This window comes from Sinocyclocheilus rhinocerous, unplaced genomic scaffold, assembly GCF_001515625.1.
Source record: "Sinocyclocheilus rhinocerous isolate Xijiao unplaced genomic scaffold, SAMN03320098_v1.1 scaffold556, whole genome shotgun sequence".
NCBI classification, from domain to species: Eukaryota; Metazoa; Chordata; class Actinopteri; order Cypriniformes; family Cyprinidae; genus Sinocyclocheilus; species Sinocyclocheilus rhinocerous.
This window is the reverse complement of record NW_015631074.1, coordinates 349,736-372,694: the sequence shown is the minus strand read 5'-3', so window position 1 is coordinate 372,694 and position 22,959 is coordinate 349,736. Positions and strand designations below refer to the sequence as shown.

The window sequence follows — 22,959 nt, the reverse complement described above, 5'->3', positions numbered from 1 at the left end:
GCAGTGAAATACAACAATTAAAAGTAAATTAGAGATTTATTGATAAATGGGTACTGTGCTATACCTAAATTACATATTCAAATACTTTCGATGTTAAATGTACCCTAACTATTAGAATTGTCGTTTGAATTGTCACATGTTAGCTAAATCAATTAATTTATAGTAGCCTATTAAAAATATAGTATTAGTCTACTATATCAAAAATATTATTTAAAAAAATAACAAAGTATTAAACTACGGATGCCTTTGAGTCTTTTTTTTTTTGTTAAATCTGAGAAAAAATAATTGAAAATCACGTTGTTTACTATTTTTCAGATAGATAAGAGTCTTTAAAAACAAGACAGCAGCGTTTTTAAAAGGTGAACTTGTCACGCCATCTTAAAAACGTATCGCACTGTGAGACGCGACACAACTACCACACTGGTGCATGTGAGAGGTGTTTATGTGTAAAAACCACGAAGGACCGCAAGAACGCGCCATACGTGAACACCTAAGCGGTGTATTGAACTGTAAGTTGACATTTTTATCGTATTTAATACCACATTGAACTACACTTTACTTAAAGTGTCTGTCAGTAACGCAAACTGCTCCCCTCAGTAATAATGACAGTTGCTTACCTGAGAGAAACGGTCCAAGCGCTCGTCTCGTCTCGAAACATGGGTATCTACACACCCAATACTCAGCGCTGACAACCTCCGAACGGTTTCAAAGCGTTCCCCTCGACACTTTCTCCTAAAAGTGTCAGCGAGGTTTAGGTGTGTCGGCGCGCAGGTGTGAATGTAGCTCTATAGGCTTTGCTTTAATTCTCGTCATTTACCCTTTTTGGGCCGATAAGCCTGCGGCACATCTTCAGGAAAAACCGGTACAGGTGGTCACATGAGGGTGTGTCGAGTCAGTGCTAATTAAACTCAAACAGGTTGGATATGCGTGTAAAAACATATTCTGTTGAATAAAAAAATAAATACCGATCAGGCTACTTGAAAATAAGTCCAACCTGTTGGTTATTTTGCTTTTTGCAGAGAGTCGAACTCGAGTCCTACTTAAAGCTGAAGTGTGTGACGTTAAAATAGTTTTTTTCTCATCTTAATATGCAGAGGGAACTATAAATGTGATTATTTTTAGGTTGATTTTACCAAAAAAACGTGTCAAATCTGTGACACTGTTTATCTGCCATTTTTATAGTAGGGCCTACAAGTAGCCTGCAAGTAAAATACTGTAGTGCAAGTACTGCTCCCTCAGAAAATCCCTCATATAAACTCCACATTTGAATAGTGTTATGCGTGTGATTTAAAAAGAGAGAAAGCTACATACATTCCCATAGTTATGTGTCGTTGGGCCTCAGGCTGTGTTTCCAGGAATGACATCTGACAGGTTTGAGAGCGGCGGTCCTAGGGCACATGCTGGGACTTATGACATGAAAGCGTAACTGATGTTTGAAGGTTTAGCCGGCTGCACTTTATAATATCTTTAGTACATAATATTATTGTGATATACGGTGAATTTATGTAAATTGGGACACTTTTTGCCATTGAGGTGACTTGGGGTAAAATGGCTTAATTATCCTGAATTAACCCTGTGCTTGATGGGAATGTCTAATGATACAACTGACGTAAAATCAAATATTTAAAAATGTCAAATATTGAATAATTATTATATAAATGGTATTAATGTAATATATTAAGTAGCTATATTTATACTTTATATATTTTTTAATTATAGTTAAATTTATTTCATTAGCATTTGTGCAACTTAATAGTTTTAAATAAAGTAAATAAAATAAATATGTTATTCTAAACTATATAAGTCAACCTATATTGACATTTTTGTTACTTATATTTTTGGACTGGATTTTAGTGGATTCTTAAAGCTTGAGCATTTGAAGTGGCATAGGATAAAATATAACTAATAATAAAATATCTGTTGGTGTGGACCCCACTATAGTTTTTGTTCTATGTATTAACAGGTCTTTAGTTGTATAATATGAGTCATTTTCATCCACTCTCAAATATGCAGATTTTTATAATGCTTGCCTAGAGGGATAGTTCACCCAAAAATGATTTACTCACCCTCGTGTCGTTCCAATCCTGTATGGGTCTGTATGAGCACAGAAAAAAATATTTAAAAAAGAATGTTGGTAACCAAACAGTTGATGGTAGCCATTGACTTCATACTGTAAATAAATAAATCAAGAAATGCTATGGAAGTCAATCTCTACCTCAACCGTTTGGTTTCCAACATTCTTCAAAGCATCTTCTTTTGTGCTTAACGGAAGAAAGAAATGCATACAGGTTTGGAACAAGTGGAAGGTGAGTAAATGATGACAGAATTTTCATTTTTGGATGGAACTAATTCAAGAGAGAACTGATAATGTGCTTTCAATCAGACAGTATAGGGAAGAACCACAAGATGGCACTAGATTTTATCATTATGCACTATTAATATGTTTTTTAAAAGACCTTTTACAACTTTACATGAATGGGATTTCAAATCATGTAGCTTATTGAGGAGACATGTGCTACTTTCCAACAGAATGAAATCGCAATGTATTACAGCAATACATGACTCCTGCGATGAAACTAAATAGTGTGTTTGTACAGTCATCATCTTGAGGAATACATTTTTGTGCCAGAGCCAAAGCATACAGTACATCTGCACTTGTATTTATGGCATGTTTTCTTTCTTTCTGTTTCTTAAAACTCATTTTCCTCCTAATGTCACACTTACAAGTTTTGCATGCGTTTGAACAAAAAGCAGTTGTTCACTTTTTGAAACCTTTATTTTTAAGGTGTTTTACAAAAATACACGTTTAACAACGGATTTAAAAGGCATTTTAAAAACTTTCCCAGTTTATTGTAATTGAACCTTCACATAACAAAAAGAAAGTTGAAATCGGATTCAAAAAAAAAAAAACAACAACCCTGCAACGTAACATCTTATGAAATATGCATATATACTGCCTGGCGGTCAAAAGTTTGGTATGATTATTATTATTTATTTATTTTTTTGGAAAGAAGTCTCTTATGCTCACCAAAGCTGCATTTCTTTAATCAATACCACAGTAAAAACAGTAATAATGCGAAATATCTATTTGCTGTATTCTATTTGAATATGGTTAAAATGTAATTTATTCCTGTGATGCAAATCTGAATTTTCAGCATCAATACTCCAGTCTCCATTGTCACATGATCTTTCAGAAATCAGAAAATACTACCATTCAATGGTTTGGGTTATGTTTAAAAAAAAAACAAAAAAAACATGAAAATGCCTCTAAATAAAATAAACCATTTTTTTTCAACAGTAGTATTAGTCACTGTTACGATTAGTGGATGACATGAACTTCCCGACATATTAGTGTCTATTCTCCCACTAACCCACCCATTTGTTTCCTGTTACAATCACGAGCCAAAAAGAGGAGGGAACATGATTATGAATGGAAACGATAAATATATCTTTTGGATTTGTCTGAGTAAATAGGTGTGAAACAAACTGTAAGATTGATCAAGATCACGATGCATTAATCATCAGAAGGAATGTGCTGATTTATGCAGTTTGGATGTCAACACGTCCTTTCACATGAAACGTTACTCATCGCTTTCCTCCTTCATGTTAGTACATCAAAATAAAAATGTTACAGTTTATTTATCCGGATTGACAGATTTTAAGGGTATTGAACCAACAACCTTCTGTTTTCCAACCCAAAACTTCGACTGCTACTTCACACCTATAACTAGAGAAGTTCAAGCTAGATTTTTCCAATCAAAAAGCGTCTACTTTCAAGGAAATCTGACCCAATGTCCTGTCCACGAATGACATGACGGTTGATTCACACCTACTCGCATGATAATAAATAGCAGCCTGGATTTCTCAGCTTGCATTACAGTACAGTGGACACATACACTATTACTGACTGAAAACTGCATTCGTCTTCTAATCCATCCATGGCTCTTCAGCTCATTGGTTATATTCTGTCCATTACTGGATCATGTGGCCTCATTATAGGCACATTTACGAATGAATGGGAAATCCTTGGACATGACAACGACAAGACTGTGATTCTGGACAAATACAAAGGACTGTGGATGGAGTGCTCAGTGGACAGTTCGTCTCACGTGCGCTGCACAAGTTACAATTCTCTTCTTCACCAGACCTGTGAGTATCTGTCCTGTGGATTATGGATCCTTCTGCCATTGACTTCTGTTGTAATCGCTGCTGTGTGTTGTTGCAGTTGAAATCCGGGTGGGCCGAGCAATCATGATCGCCAGCATCGTCTTTTCAAGCCTCGCCGCGCTGGTGGCCATTTCTGGTCTCAGATGTACAAGATGTTTAGAAGAGAACGAGAAGTCGAAGGATAGAGCTGCCTTCTTAGGAGGAATCCTTTCTGTGTGCGGTGGTGAGTTCAAAAAGTTCGCAAATAAACTGGAGCTAGAAACTGGAGTGAAAACTATTTTTATTTTTTTTATCCTATCAAAAATTCTTTTGAGTTGAAACTCGTATAGGCTATATTGTATTTCTAGGTTGTTACTTGAATGTTAAAAGCAACTAATTTAATATTTCTTTGAAAATACATGCATTGATGATTGGAAAGTTTAAATGAACAGCATTTATTTGCTGAATACAAATACCATTTTTTTTAAAAGAAATTATTTTTATTCAGCAAGGATGCATTAAATTGATCAAATAGTGACAGCAAAGACATTTATAATGTTGCAAAAGATTTTTATTTCAACTAAAAAAATTCTTTTGAACTTTCTATTTTTCAAAGACGAATAAAAATACTCCTCATTTTACATATACACTAACGTTTTATAATTTTAAAGAAAGTAATACTTTTGTTCAGCAAGGATGCATTAATTTAACCACAAGTAACAGTGAAGACATTATATTGTTACAAAAGATTTTTATTTCAAATAAATTATTGTATTAGTCAAAGCTGGATATACTATATTTTACATATACACTGCCTTTTAAAAACTGCATTAAACTAGTCAAAAAATTACAGCAAAGACATTTTACAAAAGATCTTTATTTCAAATAAATAAACTCTTTTGAACTTTCTTTTTCTCAAAGACAAATAAAAATACTAGATATTTTACATATACACTACCATTCAGAAGTTTAGTTTTTTTGTTTTTTTAATTTTAAAGAAATTAATACTTTTAAGCAAGAATGCGTTAAATTGACTGAAACTAACAGTTAAGACATAATAATGTTACAACAGTTTTTTATTTCATATAAATTCTTCTGAACCTTCTAAAAAAATCTTCAAAAAAAAGTAAAATGATTTCTATAAAATTAGTAAGCAGCACAACTGTTTTCAAAATGGATGATAATAATAATAATAATAAATGTTACTTGAGCAGCAAATCAGCATATTAGAATGATTTCTGAACTGGAGTAATCATGCCAAAATTTCAACTTATATTTAAAATAATACAATTGCCTCTAATCTCCTCTACATTTAGAATTAAGTGAATTATGCGCATTCTTCTTTCCTAACCAGGTCTTCTTGCTTTGGGCATAACCAGCTGGTTTATATATGGAATTGTTGAAGATTTCTTTCAGAATGACACCGAGACGGAGAGGTAGGTGTTGTTCTGTTTCGTATTGTTTCTAATATTCATTAGATTCAATGATTCAGTGGCCTTTTGGAATCTAAATACTGACTATCTGAGGGTCTTTGCAGGTATGTGGTCGGCAGATCTCTGATTGGTGCATTTGTTGCATCTGTGCTTTGTTTATTCGGAGGCATTCTCTTATGCGCCTGCAGCGTGACGCATCTACAATCCAACAAAATTCTCAGCAAGCATCCGGTCTCCAGGAATCCTGAAAAAGACTATGTTTAATGATCCTGAGACCATCTCAATACCTACACTTCACCTGAATGTCAGACACCGGTTAAATGTTGTGTATGTGCATGAAAGAAAATGACAGTAATAAACTATTTTATAGTCATTTTTAAAAAATGATATATTATATCTAATTATATGTTATTGTTCTTTTTACTAACCGATATCCATATGATTTAACCACTTTTAATGTATGTTTAGATGTTTGTGAGTCAATTTAGCTATTAGAAAACTAGAAGGCTGGGATTGCTTCAGAGTTGACCACAGAGGAAGATTATGTCATATCCCAGTCATAGCTTTACAGTCAATGTGGGGATATTTGTACTATTTTAAGGTATTTTTAAAGATGAAGAATATTCTAAGCTGTGATGTAGTGTAGAATATATGTCAATGCAAGATTAAGACCGCTTCAGCATTTCATGCTTGTCTGTTTTAGGATTAAATCATTTCAGTACTTTATCTATTTATTATTATTATAAATGCTTACTATCACCACATGCACTTGGTTGTTAACCCTGCTTGTAACCGCTGAATGAGATTTTCCTCCTTCTATTTCCTTAGTGTTTTTAGCCCTCTTACCCTACAACATCAAACTATTTTAATACCAGGTCACTTCACGTTCGTTTTGAAATAGATTTAATATCTATGAATGTGTCATCTTGTATAGTCAGGCAAAAATAATGTCACCACATTTTGTAACCCTAATATTTATACACGAATTAGGCCTATATTACGCTGCTCTCTGAAACGGACTCTAACTGTGGAAGTAAACAAATACTTAACTGTATTTTTGATCCTTCTTTACAGCAATATACCAGTAGTAGTAGTCAGAGGCGGACAGTAAGTACATTTACTTGAGTATTGTACTTAAGTACTTTTAAAAGCAAGTACTTCTGTACTTTTACTTAAGTAAAAATCTGTCTTTACAACTTTTACTTGTAATGGAGTAATGTTTGACCAGCAGTATCTGTACTTTCACTCAAGTAACGGAGTTGTGTACTTTGTCCGTCTCTGGTAGTAGTAGTAGTAGTCTACTTTCATGTCTTATATCACTCCGTGATGCTGAGAAAGTTTGAATGTCTTACTGGCGCCACCTTGCGACTCGAATGGTTACTACTTATAATCATAAATAATATCTTAATATTCATTGTAATATACATTGAGAATAATACTATTAGTCTGTTGAAGCAAGAAAACAAAAACATGGTTAGAAAGAACGACAGTAAGTTGGAAACGTTTTTTTTTTTTTTTAAGTTATTTTCTTTTCACAACCCTTACGAAAAAGAAGTTTATTCAAGTGTGCTATTAGTATATTTCTTTTAAACTAAAAATAGGAAAGTATACTTTTAGTCTACTTTTTATGTACTTCTCAGAAATGGGCTTTATGTACTTAAAAAATATACTTGAACTTTACTTAAGTATACTTACTAAAATAAACTTGAAGTATACTACTTTTTGGTAAGGGAAATTACAAATGGCGTGCAGGAAATGATCTTAATGAAAGTTACTCAATTAAAATAGCCTAACTACTCAGAAGTATGGCTTTGACAGCCCTACACAGTCAAATAAAAGGCCGTGGTCAGTAGGTTTGTAGGGTGTGAAATCTTAACGCTGTATAACCTGTAAACAATCCACACTAAACATAGATAAAGGCCTCGCTGGAGGGAGCGCTTGAGATGAGAGGTCAATCTTCCTTGGGTTGTTTTTGCGGCGGGATTTTGTAAAAGTGGAGGCGTTTCATTTGGCGGCAAGTCTGTCAAAAATTCCGAAACTGTCTCTTATACAATGCTTAAAATAGATTGACGTTGTTGCAAAATATTTGCAAAATTAGCGGGAGCTTTAACACCTGACTGTATTATCCCTTATACTCATTTACTTATTTAAAAATGTTTTTAGTCAAACAATAGCGTTTGATGTTGTATTGGTTGATATAAACGTTATTGAATATTGTGGAATTTCAGGAGCGCTGCAGTATGATTTCTATCCTCTAGAGGGAGATGTTGAAGCGGCGACAGGAGGTCTTCGCTTTCGAGGGCTTTGTGAGAATCATCTCACTAGAAAGTCATGTCTGTGAATCAGTGTAGCCTATTGTCTGTAATAGAGACAAGACAAGTTTTTTTTTAGTACTTCTTTAAGTTCTAAATTTCAGAAGCACTAATATGTCGTTGCGCAAAAAAAAAATAAAACGTCAGACAGCCGTCATGTTAAACAATTGTTATTTCCTTCTTGTGTGGGCTGTAGGGGAGGAGTCTGCACAGAATGGATGGGAGGGACGGGGGTCATTGCTAAAAATGTCCCCAGTAATCGGTCATTCATTATGAGTGACAACGAAACTGCCTCGAAGCTTAGAACGGTAGTTAAGCCGTCGCTTTCATTAGCCTGTTTCCTCTGTAACATCCACTAGACCCGCCGGGACTGTGTTTATTCATCACTCTCAGAGCGCATTATTTTGCGCACTATTACGCAGCAGCTCCAGAAGATGGATGTGAACTCCAAAATCTACGGCTTTTTGACATGTATCCTCCAGGCACTTCTGCTGTCATCGGCCACCCTGGAACCGTTCGACCTGCTTCATGATAACGGAGTGGAGGCTTTTTATAAAGGAGACTATGGCAATGTGGTGCGGTACATGGAGAGCGCGCTGAAGAGTTTCTCTGAAGTGCGCCAGACCAGAATCAGATGCAGGCTGAAATGCAGTGACCAGCATCGCTTTGACAGCTTTCTGACTGATAAGATTTTTGAAGTGATCCTCTATAGAGGGCATTGTTTAAATCAATGCATTGAGGGAAAGATTGGAGCCCAATCCATGCATAAAATTAGCGAGGATGCCATTCAAGATTTCAATCGAAGAATTCCCTATAACTACCTGCAACTTGCCTACAGAAAAGTGAGTACAAGTTTTATAGACGTGGCAGAGCAAGGTTCCATACAGTGTACAGTGAGGTGCCCACATAGTATTTTGGGCATCATGTGAGCACATTTCTGAGCATCAATATATATCTGTTCGAACGTTCGAATTGAACATTGTGCGTTCGAATGAAACGCGTTGAATGTCAAATCGAACGTTTGAATCAAACGTTTTGTCATTTATGTTCAAAAAATCGAACATTTTTAGTCAACGTTATGCATGTTCAGGTCATTCAAATCGATCATCTCGGCGTGTTCATTTATGTTTGGATCAAATGTTTATGCTTGTTATATTCGAACGTTCAAATTAAACCGGTCAAAAGCGCCTATGCTGGCCAGTTGTCTGTGTAGGCAGCAGCTCACACGCTTTTGACACACCGCCTTCGTTTTCTGCTAGTCGCCCTCGTAAATAAATTAAAATTGAAATTTGTGGTACGAAATGCTCGTTACGCAATTCTGAGAGCTACTGTAGCAGAGGAATATGGAGTCAAAATAATGCCACATATATATGCAAAATAATACATTTTTGCAAAAGAAAATACAATTTTGCAAAAGAAAATAAAGTTTTGCAAACGAAAATAAAGTTTTGCAAACGAAAATAAAAGTATTGAGAAAAAATAAATGTGTTTTTGCAAACAAAAATAAAGAATTGCAAAAGAAAATGAAGTATTGCGAGCGCCCCCGTCCCTTGACTCCACTCCCATGTCAAAACAGTGCCAGAAAGCGAGACGCGCAGAAACGTGAAGCGCAAAGGGAAAACGGTATCGCAAGCTCAAACTTGACTGAAACGCAAAATAAAAGCAGCGTTGCAAATAAATTAGTAGATATGGCCATGGAAAATATGTATTGCAAAATCATTGCTTTTGTGCTGTTTCATTTATATTTTGCAATTCTTTATTTTTGTTTGCAAAACTTCTTTTTTTCTCGCAATACTTCATTTTCTTTTGCAATTCTTTATTTTTGTTTGCAAAAACACATTTATTTTTTCTCAATACTTTTATTTTCTTTTGCAAAACTTTATTTTCTTTTGCAAAACTTTATTATTTTGCATATATATGTGGCATTATTTTGACTCCATAGAGGAAAACTCTAGAAAGTTTGTGTCTGCAGGTCTCACCTTCAAACGATTCACATGCATTTTAGTCCTCCCCCAACCTAATGTTACAAGTGGCGCAGGGTTTAAAGTGTGCGATACGTAACTGCAAAGAGAGGCCAAACACAGTTTTTGACTATTAAAGCCAAAAAATAGTTCCTGCAAAATACCATCGTAAGTAAAGTTGTAAATCTGTGGTAATGTTATATTAGCCACTTTCACAAACCACTAAATCAAGAATATTATACAAAACAACAAAAAGATTCTGTAAGCTTCTTTAATCAATGAAAAAAAATATTTTACAGGTTTACAGATATTACAACATTTGTAGAAGTTTTTACATAATATTTCAGTTTCTTTCCACATGCGATTTCATTTTTTTTATGCTTTTTTCTTTCAGTTTTTGTGGAAACTATATTACCATAGTAAATGTTGTGAGGTAGTTGATACCTTTTAGGGTTTTTAGCAGGCTGTCAGGGTCATATTGTAAATACAGAGCTTTGATGTTTTAAAGGAATATTTCAACCAAAAATGAGAATTTGCTGAAAACTTACTCACCCTTAAGTCATCCAAGATGTAGATGAGTTTATTTCTTAATGGGAACAGATCTGGAGACCTTTAGCATTTCATCACTTGCTCACCAGTGGATCCTAAGTGAATGGGTGCCGTCAGAATGAGAGTCCAAACTGTTGTACACGCCCCCGTCCCTTGACTCCACCCCCATGTCAAAACAGTGCCAGAAAGCGAGACGCGCAGAAACGTGAAGCGCAAAGGGAAAACGGTATCGCAAGCTCAAACTTGACTGAAACGCAAAATAAAAGCAGCGTTGCAAATAAATTAGTAGATATGGCCATGGAAAATATGTCTTGCAAAATCATTGCTTTTGTGCTGTTTCATTTATATTTTGCAATTCTTTATTTTTGTTTGCAAAACTTCTTTTTTTCTCGCAATACTTCATTTTCTTTTGCAATTCTTTATTTTTGTTTGCAAAACTTCTTTTTTTCTCGCAATACTTCATTTTCTTTTGCAATTCTTTATTTTTGTTTGCAAAAACACATTTATTTTTTCTCAATACTTTTATTTTCTTTTGCAAAACTTTATTTTCTTTTGCAAAACTTTATTATTTTGCATATATATGTGGCATTATTTTGACTCCATAGAGGAAAACTCTAGAAAGTTTGTGTCTGCAGGTCTCACCTTCAAACGATTCACATGCATTTTAGTCCTCCCCCAACCTAATGTTACAAGTGGCGCAGGGTTTAAAGTGTGCGATACGTAACTGCAAAGAGAGGCCAAACACAGTTTTTGACTATTAAAGCCAAAAAATAGTTCCTGCAAAATACCATCGTAAGTAAAGTTGTAAATCTGTGGTAATGTTATATTAGCCACTTTCACAAACCACTAAATCAAGAATATTATACAAAACAACAAAAAGATTCTGTAAGCTTCTTTAATCAATGAAAAAAAATATTTTACAGGTTTACAGATATTACAACATTTGTAGAAGTTTTTACATAATATTTCAGTTTCTTTCCACATGCGATTTCATTTTTTTTATGCTTTTTTCTTTCAGTTTTTGTGGAAACTATATTACCATAGTAAATGTTGTGAGGTAGTTGATACCTTTTAGGGTTTTTAGCAGGCTGTCAGGGTCATATTGTAAATACAGAGCTTTGATGTTTTAAAGGAATATTTCAACCAAAAATGAGAATTTGCTGAAAACTTACTCACCCTTAAGTCATCCAAGATGTAGATGAGTTTATTTCTTAATGGGAACAGATCTGGAGACCTTTAGCATTTCATCACTTGCTCACCAGTGGATCCTAAGTGAATGGGTGCCGTCAGAATGAGAGTCCAAACAGCTGATAAAAACATCACAATAATCCACAAGTAATCCACATGACCCTAATCTTGTGAAGTGAAAAGCTGTATATTTGTAAAAAAAAAAAAAAGAAAAAGAAAAAAACAATACATCATTAAAGTAACTTTAGCTGTTGCTTTTGGCTAAAAATATTTTAAAATATATTTGGCTAAAAAGTCCTTACCCTATTGTCCTCTCACATCAAAATCCACCAACATAATTGTTTAGAAATGTTTTTGCTTATAAGTTATCTTGATCTGTGCATATTTCTCTCCTGATTCAGACGAAATGACTTGTTCACTGGTAAAAAAATATATATATATATACAGACATGCAGCTTTTGGTTTCACAAAATGGACTGGATTGGTGTGGATTATTGTGATGGTTTTAGCAGCTGTTTGGACTCTCATTCTGACGGCACCCATTCACTGCAGAGGATTCATTGGTGAGCAAGTGATGCAATTATACATTTCTCCAAATCTGTTCTGATAAAGAAACAAACTCATCAATATCTTAGATGGCTTAAGGGTGAGTACATGTTCAGCAAATTTACATTTTTGGTTGAAAATGTATTGAATATTCAATAGGCCCTTACAGACAACTATTCTGGAGAGTGTTTTGTATGTCGTAACGGTCTTCAACTTAAAATCCTAAAATGATTGAGATATTTAAAACAGTGCTTGGACAGCAGTCCAGACAGATGGGAACAGAGCATGACATTCTGAGAGTGGTGGTCTGTGTGAGCCAAATCAGACTCGTGCCTTTGCCCAGGGACAGAAAGTGATTAATAGAGAGAGAAAAGCAGTAGTTTAGACTTCAGTAGATGAAGTCGGCACAGTTCTACCGATGACCAGGCGAGAGATCAGACACATTCCTGTCAGCGCTCCTGCTCGGTCAGTGTCATAAAGAGATGTCTATATGTGTATATATGGGGTGATATTTGTGAAAATATATAACATTCCACCGCTCTTTGATATTTTAACCACATGGCCCTCTTTCCCATCATATTCCTGGCATAATGAGGCTTTTTTCGGCCTGGACGAAGGGGAAACAGGCGCCAACTGTTACTTCATTGACAAGTCTGTGTGTTTGTGTTCCTCGGTCAATCAGCATTTATCTAGGCAAATATTTTGTTTTCCTCTTAAAGTGTGTTTGCTGTTCTGAAAGGAAAGGCAGCAGCTTGTTTTGGGTAATGAAAGGGTGAGTTTTGTGCCAGCAGTCGCGCCCCCTGTTGCTCTGTCATTGGTTAGTTCCTTTCGCATCAAAAGAACCAATCAGAGAAAGATCAAAGCTCAGCAAAAATGCCTGTTTTCCTCGCATTGTGGACAGATTGTCACGTGTAAAGCGACTGAGGGTTCACTTTAATTGTGAACTGGGGCAGACAGACAGGTTTTCTGCACCATGTTTCATTGTACACTGTCGTTGCTGAGTCATATTTTACTGTTATGAATACCAGTCTGAATTAAATTTGGTTTGATACAAAAGCAAAATTTTCTTTGCAAAATCACATCTTGCTGTTGTATTGTGCTCACGGACTTGCATAAAAAAACAGCATGAGATGTGTAGTCCGATTCAAGCACAGACAGCTCTTTTGAGCTGACTTTTTAAAGTTGTTCAATACGATTTAAAATAATCACCTTAAGTTACCGGTTTGAATCTGTGTGATGAATCTTGCACTGAATTAATCACTGAATCAGTAACAGGTTGACAGGTAACAGGAGTCGAAATAAATTATTATTTTACTCAACAACCAATATTTTATGATTATTTAAAGTGTCAAAGAGCCTATATGCAGATAATCACAAATTTAAGTGGTTTCAACTTTAACGTTTTTAAAGTTGTTTTTATTTACCAAATAATAATAATTATTATTATTAGACCACAGCAATAAAAACTTTTAGAATTAAAAAAAAAATGATTACAAATATTTATTAGTAAAGCATTATTATTATCTTTATTTTGAACTATATCTGTTAAAATGACACAGTATTTACTAAATAACAATTCTTCTTCTTCTTCTCATTGATATTATTATTTATGCCATCACATTGCTGCAAAGTTTTAAATTAATAATAATAATAATTTTATTTTTATTCATGCCATCATAATTTGTTACAAAGTTGTAAATAATAATAATAATAATAATTATTATTATTATTATTATTATTATTTTATGCCATTATATTGCTACAAAGTTTTAAATTATAATATTTAAAATTAAAATCATTTATAATTTAAATGAAAATAAAATTTAAATATTTTATGCCATCATATTGCTACAAAGTTTTAAGTTATAATAATTTAAAATTAAATAATTTATAATTTAAAATTAAAATAAAATCAAAATAATTAAAATAATTTATCATTTAAAACTATTATTATTTTTATGCCATCATACTGCTACAAAGTTTTAAATTATTATTATTATTTATGTGATCATATTGCTACGAAGTTTAACATGGTAATTCTAGAAATTAATATTCTTATTTAATATTGATATTGAGCTATCTAACTGTTAAATGTGAAAAAGACTATGCATTTCTCACTTTTATTAGTAGACCTAATCAATTTGTAATTAAGGAAATAGTCTTTTTTTCCCCCAAATCATTTATTGTGTCTCTAAAATAATATATTTTGAAACTCAGAAGTTTAGTGTCCCAGCTGTGACCTCAGTGTCGCTGTTATTGTCTTTCATTCTTTTCAGAACCTTAAAAAGCCCAACCGATATCTATTGTAATACAACCAATGCAAGAACAGATAACATCATGGAAAAACCCTGTGAATTGCACTGTGCCAGCATCGTATCACATTCTTTCCACCATTAGCCTATTTTCCTCATCATCAACTCGGCAGAATTTAATATACAGTGATTAAGAAGATATCCAGTCATAGTTTATGATAAAACCCCACCGTATATGTTTTCCTTTTAATAAGCTAAATTACTACCTAAGCTTGTCATTCTAGCTATGCAAGCACTTGAATACTAAGCAAACGGTGCACCTGTGTGTGTGTGGGTGTGTGTGTGTGTGTGTGTGTCGGGTTTCCCCAGCCGCTCGGCGGGGTTCGGTTCGTGCCCATCAACACACTCAGGCCAGACAGCATGACAATTCCTCTGCCAAACATTTTCTGCATGACCGACTCTAAGCGGATACCAGCGCAGCAGGAATGTGTGGGCATATTGCCTTATTTCGTTGCACAGTAAGTGGCCCAGCCTGGGATTACGATGAAGAAAACACGACAACTGAATTGCGTGTGCGCTTCCAAGAGACTGTAAATTCTGCAAGATCGAGCTACTTCGTCGAGCAGATGCGTATCTCACGGGGGGCTTTGTTTTCCAGATCACAAGCCAGAATTTTGTACTTGACAGAGAGTGGAGATAAACAACAAGTCTTTGGTTTAGATAGCAACTCCAGCTCGCTGATATACAGTACAAGTCTTGATTTACGTCGCATATTCCACTTTATCGGTGGATCTTCTTTGATTTAGGCCCTCGTTAAACTGCGTTAGATATAATGCGACTCCATAAAGATAGAATAGCCTGGCTTGCCTTGGTTTTAGGAGTCCTGCGGGGTCACAGGAAAGACCTAGAGCTGTTGGGCAAAGCTGATGAATGAAAAGACTCTTGGGGGAATTTTGGCAAAGCCTGAGAAAGAGTGGAAAACGCGATGCGGCAGCCAAGCAAACATCTGTTTGCTCTGACAAACAGTGTCTGGAACAGTGTTCCTCTATCACACTTGGCTTCTCTTGCGCTTATTTTGAATTAAATTATGGCTTCCTTCTGAGTCTATGAAGAACAGTGTTTAGTATTACAAATGTTTATCAAAAATTTGAAGACAGCTGGTTTTCTGAGAGCAAAGTCGTCATAGTGTGGTAAAAGGTCGTCTTGAAACTCAAGGGACCCACTGTGGTTTCTGTATCTGTTAAAGTGTGTTTATTCATATTTAGAGCAAACGCTTTTATTTTTTTGCAGTGCACCTCTGCCTGCATAGAAAAGTGACAGGAAATCCATCAAAATAATAGCTCTGCATTTGGTGCACGTGTGTCAGTGAAGAGGAAATCATTTCTATTTTGGTCATCTGAGACCATGTCCAGTTTTAACCTTCTTAATCTTGCATGTAGTATCTGGCAGACACAGTGAATTAAAGGAATCGTTCGCTCGAAAATTAAAATTCAGTTCTCACTCTTTTTTTTTTTGACTTTTGTCCTTAGGAAGTAAAAGATGTTTTGCAGAATGTCCATGCTGCTCTTTTCCCATACAGCTAAAACATATGACACCAGCATAGGCGTAGCTTGACGTTTGAACTTGGGGAACTTGAAACCAAGCCAGTCGATTTGGTCAGTCAAACTTTTAAAAACATTTGAGCATTTCTGTAGAAAACGTACAAATTCACACTCCGTGTACCATTTAAGCGGTTTTACTGATTTCTTAGAGCCGCAGCAAGCGCGTGAGGTTGCCATGGCAACCAGATACATTGCACGCAAATTACTTGTAAAGGCTGCGCTGTCTATTTTTGCAGCGCTAGCAATAAACACGTCGAATAGAATGCACTATAAACATGTTTGCCAACAGAATCGCAAAGTAAACTTTAAGCAAATCAACGAGTGACTTCCCCACTGCTTTAAAACAGATAGCTATTGGACATGATTCAAGTTAAACGCACAAAAGCAGGCACACAAAAACATATTTAGTAACGTTAAATCTTACTGAAAATGGCTGATTAAGCAGTTTATATTCTGAAATATATTTCCAGGTTTTGTTCTGTGTGCATTACATTACATTTGGTTGTAAATGGTCCTTTTCCTGACATAAATGTAAAAGACTGAGCTGCTAATGGAGCGTCTTGCGGATCACCTTTATGAGATTGTCCGGGTCTGGAGTCATCGGCATCTTCATCTGACTTTATTTTGGTTATGTCCAGATTCCTCTGCAGTTGTTGTATGTTGTCAAAAACGCTAAATATCCATGTACGCCATGCAACAGACAAGCCATATATAATATAAGCTATTATCCGCCAAAATGCAGATTCGTAACACGACAACTTCTTTCGCAAATGAGATTTTAAAGTTAAGATAATTTAAATGTACTAAAGTGCAATTTAATGAGTAATTACAAAAATATTTAAATACATGACATACAGGTTTCAATAGAAATGCCATCAAAATATATTTTACTTAGTCATAAATGCTGGTCAGTACATTCAGCAAACTATATTTCCATATAGAAGTAATTATCAATTTACAAAAAACTTAAATGGGTCAAAAAAGTCTAAAATTCTGCATTTAATAGAAATGTATTTAATACAAACTATAATACATTTACTTAAATTTGAATTAACATGCTGTTAAGTGTCTGAAAACATTAAATATATTCGTTTGAAGTATATTATTTTTGTAACAAGTACTCTTTTTTTAAATAAAAAGTATACTAAAGTGTACTTCTTTTACACAAGAGATGCTCCAAAAGTACCATAAAAGCAGTCTTTATTACTTATGCATTATACAAGTTTTTTGTAGTCATATGATAGTTTTTATGTGGAATATGCCAACATTTAAGTAGTCATTTACTTAAATGGTGTTTGATGTCATTGGCATGCCAAGAATACGCAAATGAAATAACACACAAAGCTATTGTTTGGCTATAGAAGACTTGGACTATTTTTCTTGTTCTTTACGACGGCCTCAGAAAGGAGCAGCAAGAACATTCTGCAAACATCTCCTTTTGCGTTCCACAAAAACTTTTTTTTTAACCCATAGACACCCATAAAAGTAAGTCTTATTTGCACTAAATACGTCATGGCAAGTAAAGTATGCATTATTTACATGTGTCTTTTTATTACTTGCAGTAATTCAGCATAACCTCTTGGGCCACACACCGTCCACAGCAATGAAAAAAAACAAAAAACACAATCTACTACACAAGTTTTAAACAGTTTTTTTTTTCTTAAGATGTTCATTCCTTCATCTCTTTCATCTCCTCATCTACAGCACGTCTTCTTTGTCTCTTTCATAAATGACAAGCAAAAGTTGGCTTTATTTTCCAGGGCCCTGCAATGACTTGGAACAAACTCCACTACATGTCTGCATCTGTTTGTAACAGGACACCTCCACAGTAAATCACTGCTCACATTGTCGTCAACAAGTACCTGAGCGGCATGCTAGTGTGCTGTCATATGGGGATGTAGAGCACTGTTGGAAGGAGGGTTGGATGTCAGGAGCACATGCGAATGCGGAAAAACATTCAGTCATGTCGTTTTTTGGACACAATCATAATCCTATCCAAGTCATTGCCCAGTTTTTTTGCCAGATGATGAGATCTTTCATTGCTCATTTTATTGACACTATTGCTGCGTCCCAATTCGCCTACTTATACTATGCCCTAAAAATATGTACTCTTTTTGTGAAGAAAAAGTACATACTTTTGAGTATGTAGAAGAATAGTAGGCAAGCTTTGGGACATACTACTTCGTCATAACTGCGTCTTTACGCTCTGTTGCTTAGTTACGTACATTCTGTCACTGTTTAAACTGCCCTGTCAATCATCTTATCACAGTTAACATCATCCAGATTTCGTGTAATTTGATTTCCTATCATATTGGAGGGAAATTAAGAGGTACGTTGATCTGCCGGTCTATCATGCCGAGAACTCTGCTCATGTGTTTGCATAATGATGCATTTAAAAGTTAATGACCAAACGCAATGTGTTGTGGGCAATATTAGCCGTTAGAGTGTGCGTCGATCTGCACTTACAATTCTAACCGGAAGTAGTAGACCATCCGGGAATCTTTGCCATACTTTTTTAAACATACTATGATTTGGGACATACTAATTCTATTTTCGAATACTATTTAGGACGGATAGTATGCGAATTGGGATGCAGCATATATGTTATTTGCTTATGCAATAATTCACTGGGAACAGTTTGTTTGAAGTTCTTCTGTTGGTTTAAATGTACTTTCTTCCATTTTACCGCTTAAGTTTAAGACAATTGCTCAGTATGAACTCAGGATTTTTAGACGGCCCAATGGGGAGGCCTGATTTCAGTCTCAACTCTTCAGACCTCTACTGAAGGTCAGATGTATGGTGAGTGGGGTAAAGTACACTGCTCCATTGTTGGCGAATGGTTACACTGGAGAGCTTATTGGCTTTCTAATCACTTTGCCCTGCACTTTCACTCTCTCATGTATTTAATCTTGTGGGATTTGACTAAAAACTGAGGAGGTCTCAGGTTCGCTACATAAATAAACCTCATTAGTCTCTCCAGCGTTGAAACGTGTCGGAGTACTTTCCTGGAAAGTTGGACGTGTGAGCGCCACACCACTGAGTGCTGTTTCATTGTATCTGCATTTCATGTTAGTGGTGCATGTTAAGAGAAGCATAACATTTTGCTTATTGGTGGGGGGGGGACATAAAAAGGACATTATGTCAAAAAGAGGACACCTGCAGTCCTTCATGACTGGATGCGAAGGTCAGGAAGTCTCAAATAAAATATCAGATAATTATAATTTTTTATGGAAAGAAAAAGTTAGTTCAGGTTGTAAAATATCATTGAAATTACTATAAAATGGTTTACATTTTTTTTCAAAACCACATGAAACCAGAGTACAAATACACATTTTTTCTTAAAAATAAGTCAGGATTTACAGGCTAAGATTTAAGATTTGTCTCCCCCCCCCCAGATTATGCTATCGTAGGCAAATATTATTTTACAGAACCTGTCTAGTTTTTTTGGTTGTCTTGGTGTAGTGTAAGCATGCTGAGATATGTGCAGAGTACATGTGAAAATCATCCGGGGTTTGGTATCATTTAACAAATGAAAGTACACGTTCCTACACTTGTGGTAGACAACTTTAAACACAGACAGTGTGTAGTCTCAGCATGTCTGCTGAGATGATGATGTCGGCTAATAGTCGTGAAGACTCAGGCTCCCGCAGGATGTGACTCGTGTATAATTGCTGGAAGCCACATTCTAGCCTGCTGGTTCAGTAGTTGAAGAAACAGGGCTTCCATTCACAGACCCTGTGACGTCGACCACTAAACTGTGGAAACTGAAGTAAGTGTGATTCATGAACTGTGGAAGCTCAGGTCATGTCCCATGTTACATTATGAACTGCCCTAAAGACTACAATTCTCGTGTCATTTATTTTTCCAGGCCTTAATATGGAAAAGTCAATTTGGTATTTGCATCTTGTTCATTTTCTTGTACGTTCTTGTCATGGGCGTGCTCAACATCGCTTTAATCATTACTTTCCTCAACTCTGCCATAAACATGTTTCCCAACTGAAATTTCCACCAATCATTTCTCAGCTTGGGGGTCACACCTCCCGACCACAATTACTCTATTTGTTTTTTGCAACTTCTGTGGAATTATCAAATCACCTTAGTAAATTGCAGAGAGGGAGATTCCAGCACTTGTTGGCTTTTGAAGTCACTTGTTCGTGCTTGAATTGTGTGCAATAAAACAACGGAAATTCTTTTTTTTTTTTTTTGACTATTCTCTTGGCTACTCTTGAGTGGTCTTCAATGTTAAATCTTCACACATAGAAACTCAATAGGGGCTTTTTGGAAAGGCACAGTATTGAGATGCAGGTTAAACCTGCAACTTTTGTTCCATTAAAGCATATTTTATCTGTGCTGTCATAGCAGTAGAAACCGCAGGCGCTTCATCAAAACATCAACACAAAGATCATCCAGCTACAGACCGCTGAACATTAGTTGTGTAAATGCATTACTGTAAACACGATCTTTGTTTGTTTAGGCAAACGGAGGGACTAGTCAAATTAATGTACAGATGTGGTTGCAGCTGCTGTCGAACTTGTTTTGAACCTGGAACTTGTCTTTTAAGATTAATCGTTCCCTCGCTTCCCTAAGTCATTTGTTCTTATATGTGCATTAAGAAAGAATAACGAGATCTTTAATTTCAAAGAAAATCGCTGATACCGTGTCAGATTCTGGTTCCTAAAGATTATGATGATTGATGACACAGATGTGAAGTGTGGTGCAAAATTCAAAGCAGAAAGCATTGTTTATAAATCTGTTTTTGATTTACAAATGTTCACTCTATTATTATATCAAGCAGGGTACATTTGAATCATATTGGACTTTGTGGTTTTAATGTCATTATCATGGGCAATACATTGAGACATGTGTCTGAGACAACTGCAGCTGTTTGTAATGTGAAGAAGGGGTTTACTTTGTTTCCAAACCATCTGGAACAGTCTTCCAGAGCACTATCAGTTGGCATTTAAAGTTGTGTACACTCTTCATAATGTCTTACCGCTCCACACAGAACCTGGATATTGGCTTGATATCAGTAAATATTTGGTCCATCCCTTTCTGATCCTTCCAAAGAGAACTTTACAAACAGTTTCTAAGCCAACGGTGATACAAATAAAGATTTTAATGACTAGTTGGGAGCTCTGCGTGGTGGCTCTGGCTATATCTTCATGAAGAAGGAATTTTTATAGGCGGCGTTGATGAAATTTGCTTTGTTCTGTGGGTATTTAGAGCAGATGGCTGGCTGATAGTAGTCCAGGCCTAGAGGAACACATATGAACCCTGCAGGGGGTTCATGGGTTACACGTGCCTCAAGTGTGTCCACTGATAGAGTTATTTGGCATGTGGCATCAATTAAAGAGCTGGAGTGTGCGTATGAAATTACCAGTTTGAGACCGCTTTGGTTTATGGAGTTCTCTTAATACTCAAGTCTCTTAGTCGGCTGGTTGTATACTTACAACACTGCAAATGCTGGACATTCTTTCTTATTAGTCCTTTCAGAAAAATTATGGTAGAGATGTATGTGCTTGTCAATGGGAACCATTGGTTCTTTTTGCTCAAACATGCATATGAGGTGTTCTATCACTTGTTTTCTGCAAGACATATTACAACCCGCAGCAAAAACACCTAAAAGTATTAGTATCCCATTTCCTACCTTGGTTGCATGCATGGTCACCTTGTAGTTAACAGGAGCTACCTTCATCCCAGGATGCTGCTGGAAAGGTATTATAAAAGTTTTTGTGATCTCATTGATGCTGCAGGCAGAATTTCCTTCTTCGAAGACCATTTCTATGAATTTCCAAACTTTGTAACAGAGCCACAGAGGGTTTCACATCAATTTGAGTGCTTATTCTCACACCATGTTAGCACAAAAGAAGTGCTGGAATCTGGTGTTTCATGTCCTGGTGTGTTTTTAATCATTGTTCTGTCAGTTGGAAACACACCAGAATCTCAGAGTCCTTTAACTTGAGTTCACCAAGGCTCTCATGGCCTCAAACTTCTGGTGTCTCAATGAGATTTGACATGTTTGAGAAAGCTCTCCTGCAAAGCACTGCAGGTTTAGGACAGGCTAAAGTTTCAGTCCTTGTTTATAAAAAACGTTTATCTTTGCCTTCAACTGTATTCGTACACTATATAAGTATTGTATAAGTATTACAATAAGTATTGTAATGCTAATGGTTTTTGTGGGTTATTATTAGGGTTGGGTATCGTTAGAAATTTTCCGGTTCCGATTCCGGTTCCAGTTTTGCCTAACTATTCCGGTTCCATTTAAATGAACTATTATTATTTTTTTACTATTTTACCTTAATTGAATGTAGTGTTGCTGGAAGGTAGTAAGTAATGTTGAGTAATGTATGTGCTTCAAAGTTGATGTTTTTTTACACTATCATTAACATTTTGCTTTTCAAGCAGGAATAAGCGGGTTGGCCAAATAGTCCCTTGAGGGCTAAGACACTTGTTCATTTCCCTAAATTAATGAAATATTATACTTATAACCATGTATACACACACTGCATAAAGCCCCTATTTTACAAATAATAATGCAGTCAGGAGATGGTGTGATGCAATGAGTGGTTTCCGCATTTTTAAACATTTAAAATGCATGAAAATATTTTCTATCACTTTGTTTATCACTCTTGAAATGACCTGTACACTAAATAATCTAACCCTCATACTTACATAACAATAGCAGTCTATTTATTTAGTGGTCCAAGTTGAAGTCAGTATGTATATTAATGACAATATGGGACAAATATAATGTAATTTAGTGGCGGCAGGAGCTGCGCGCTGCCGGTACATGTACAGTCAGACAAAACAATGTGCACATTTATCAAAGACGCGAGTGCGCGTACAGTCGTGGAAAACAATGTGTTCGGCAGTTAAAGACGCGGAGCGTCTGTGGAGTGCGCGTCATGGGAAACAATGTTCTCAGTAATTAAAGAGGCAGGGCGGCGTTTCTGTTTTTTGGTTTGTGACAT

At 35.6% G+C, this 22,959-nt stretch overlaps 2 protein-coding genes across 3 annotated transcripts in view; both read left to right on the top strand.

Annotated features, from left to right (window-relative positions):
• The first annotated feature begins 370 nt into the window (after window positions 1–370).
• On the top strand, window positions 371–6,484 carry LOC107741537 (claudin-1-like). Of its 2 annotated transcripts, XM_016554290.1 has the most exons (5): window positions 371–509; window positions 4,000–4,149; window positions 4,226–4,390; window positions 5,501–5,582; window positions 5,684–6,480. In XM_016554290.1, exons 1-5 carry the CDS (start codon window positions 443–445, stop codon window positions 5,841–5,843), a joined length of 624 nt encoding a protein of 207 aa, XP_016409776.1. In that variant the 5' UTR covers window positions 371–442; the 3' UTR covers window positions 5,844–6,480. The 2 variants fall into 2 exon arrangements, with proteins under 2 accessions (XP_016409776.1, XP_016409777.1); XM_016554291.1 differs by lacking the exon at window positions 371–509 and having other exon boundaries at window positions 3,939–4,149; window positions 5,684–6,484.
• A 1,641-nt stretch (window positions 6,485–8,125) lies between these two features.
• LOC107741542 (prolyl 3-hydroxylase 2) overlaps window positions 8,126–22,959 on the top strand; it is a 57,648-nt gene continuing 42,814 nt past the window's right edge. Inside the window, exon 1 of the mRNA XM_016554296.1 lies at window positions 8,126–8,733. Coding sequence (XP_016409782.1) covers window positions 8,326–8,733 — 408 coding nt within the window. The 5' untranslated portion in view covers window positions 8,126–8,325. The remainder of the gene's footprint in view (window positions 8,734–22,959) is intronic.

Bases quoted from the DNA above. Each gene is read 5' to 3' on its own strand.
- LOC107741537 (XM_016554290.1), top strand. From the start codon at position 443: ATGTGTAAAAACCACGAAGGACCGCAAGAACGCGCCATACGTGAACAC. The intron at 4,391-5,500 runs GTGAGTTCAAAA...TTTCCTAACCAG, and splicing joins AATCCTTTCTGTGTGCGGTG to GTCTTCTTGCTTTGGGCATA. The intron at 5,583-5,683 runs GTAGGTGTTGTT...GGGTCTTTGCAG, and splicing joins AATGACACCGAGACGGAGAG to GTATGTGGTCGGCAGATCTC.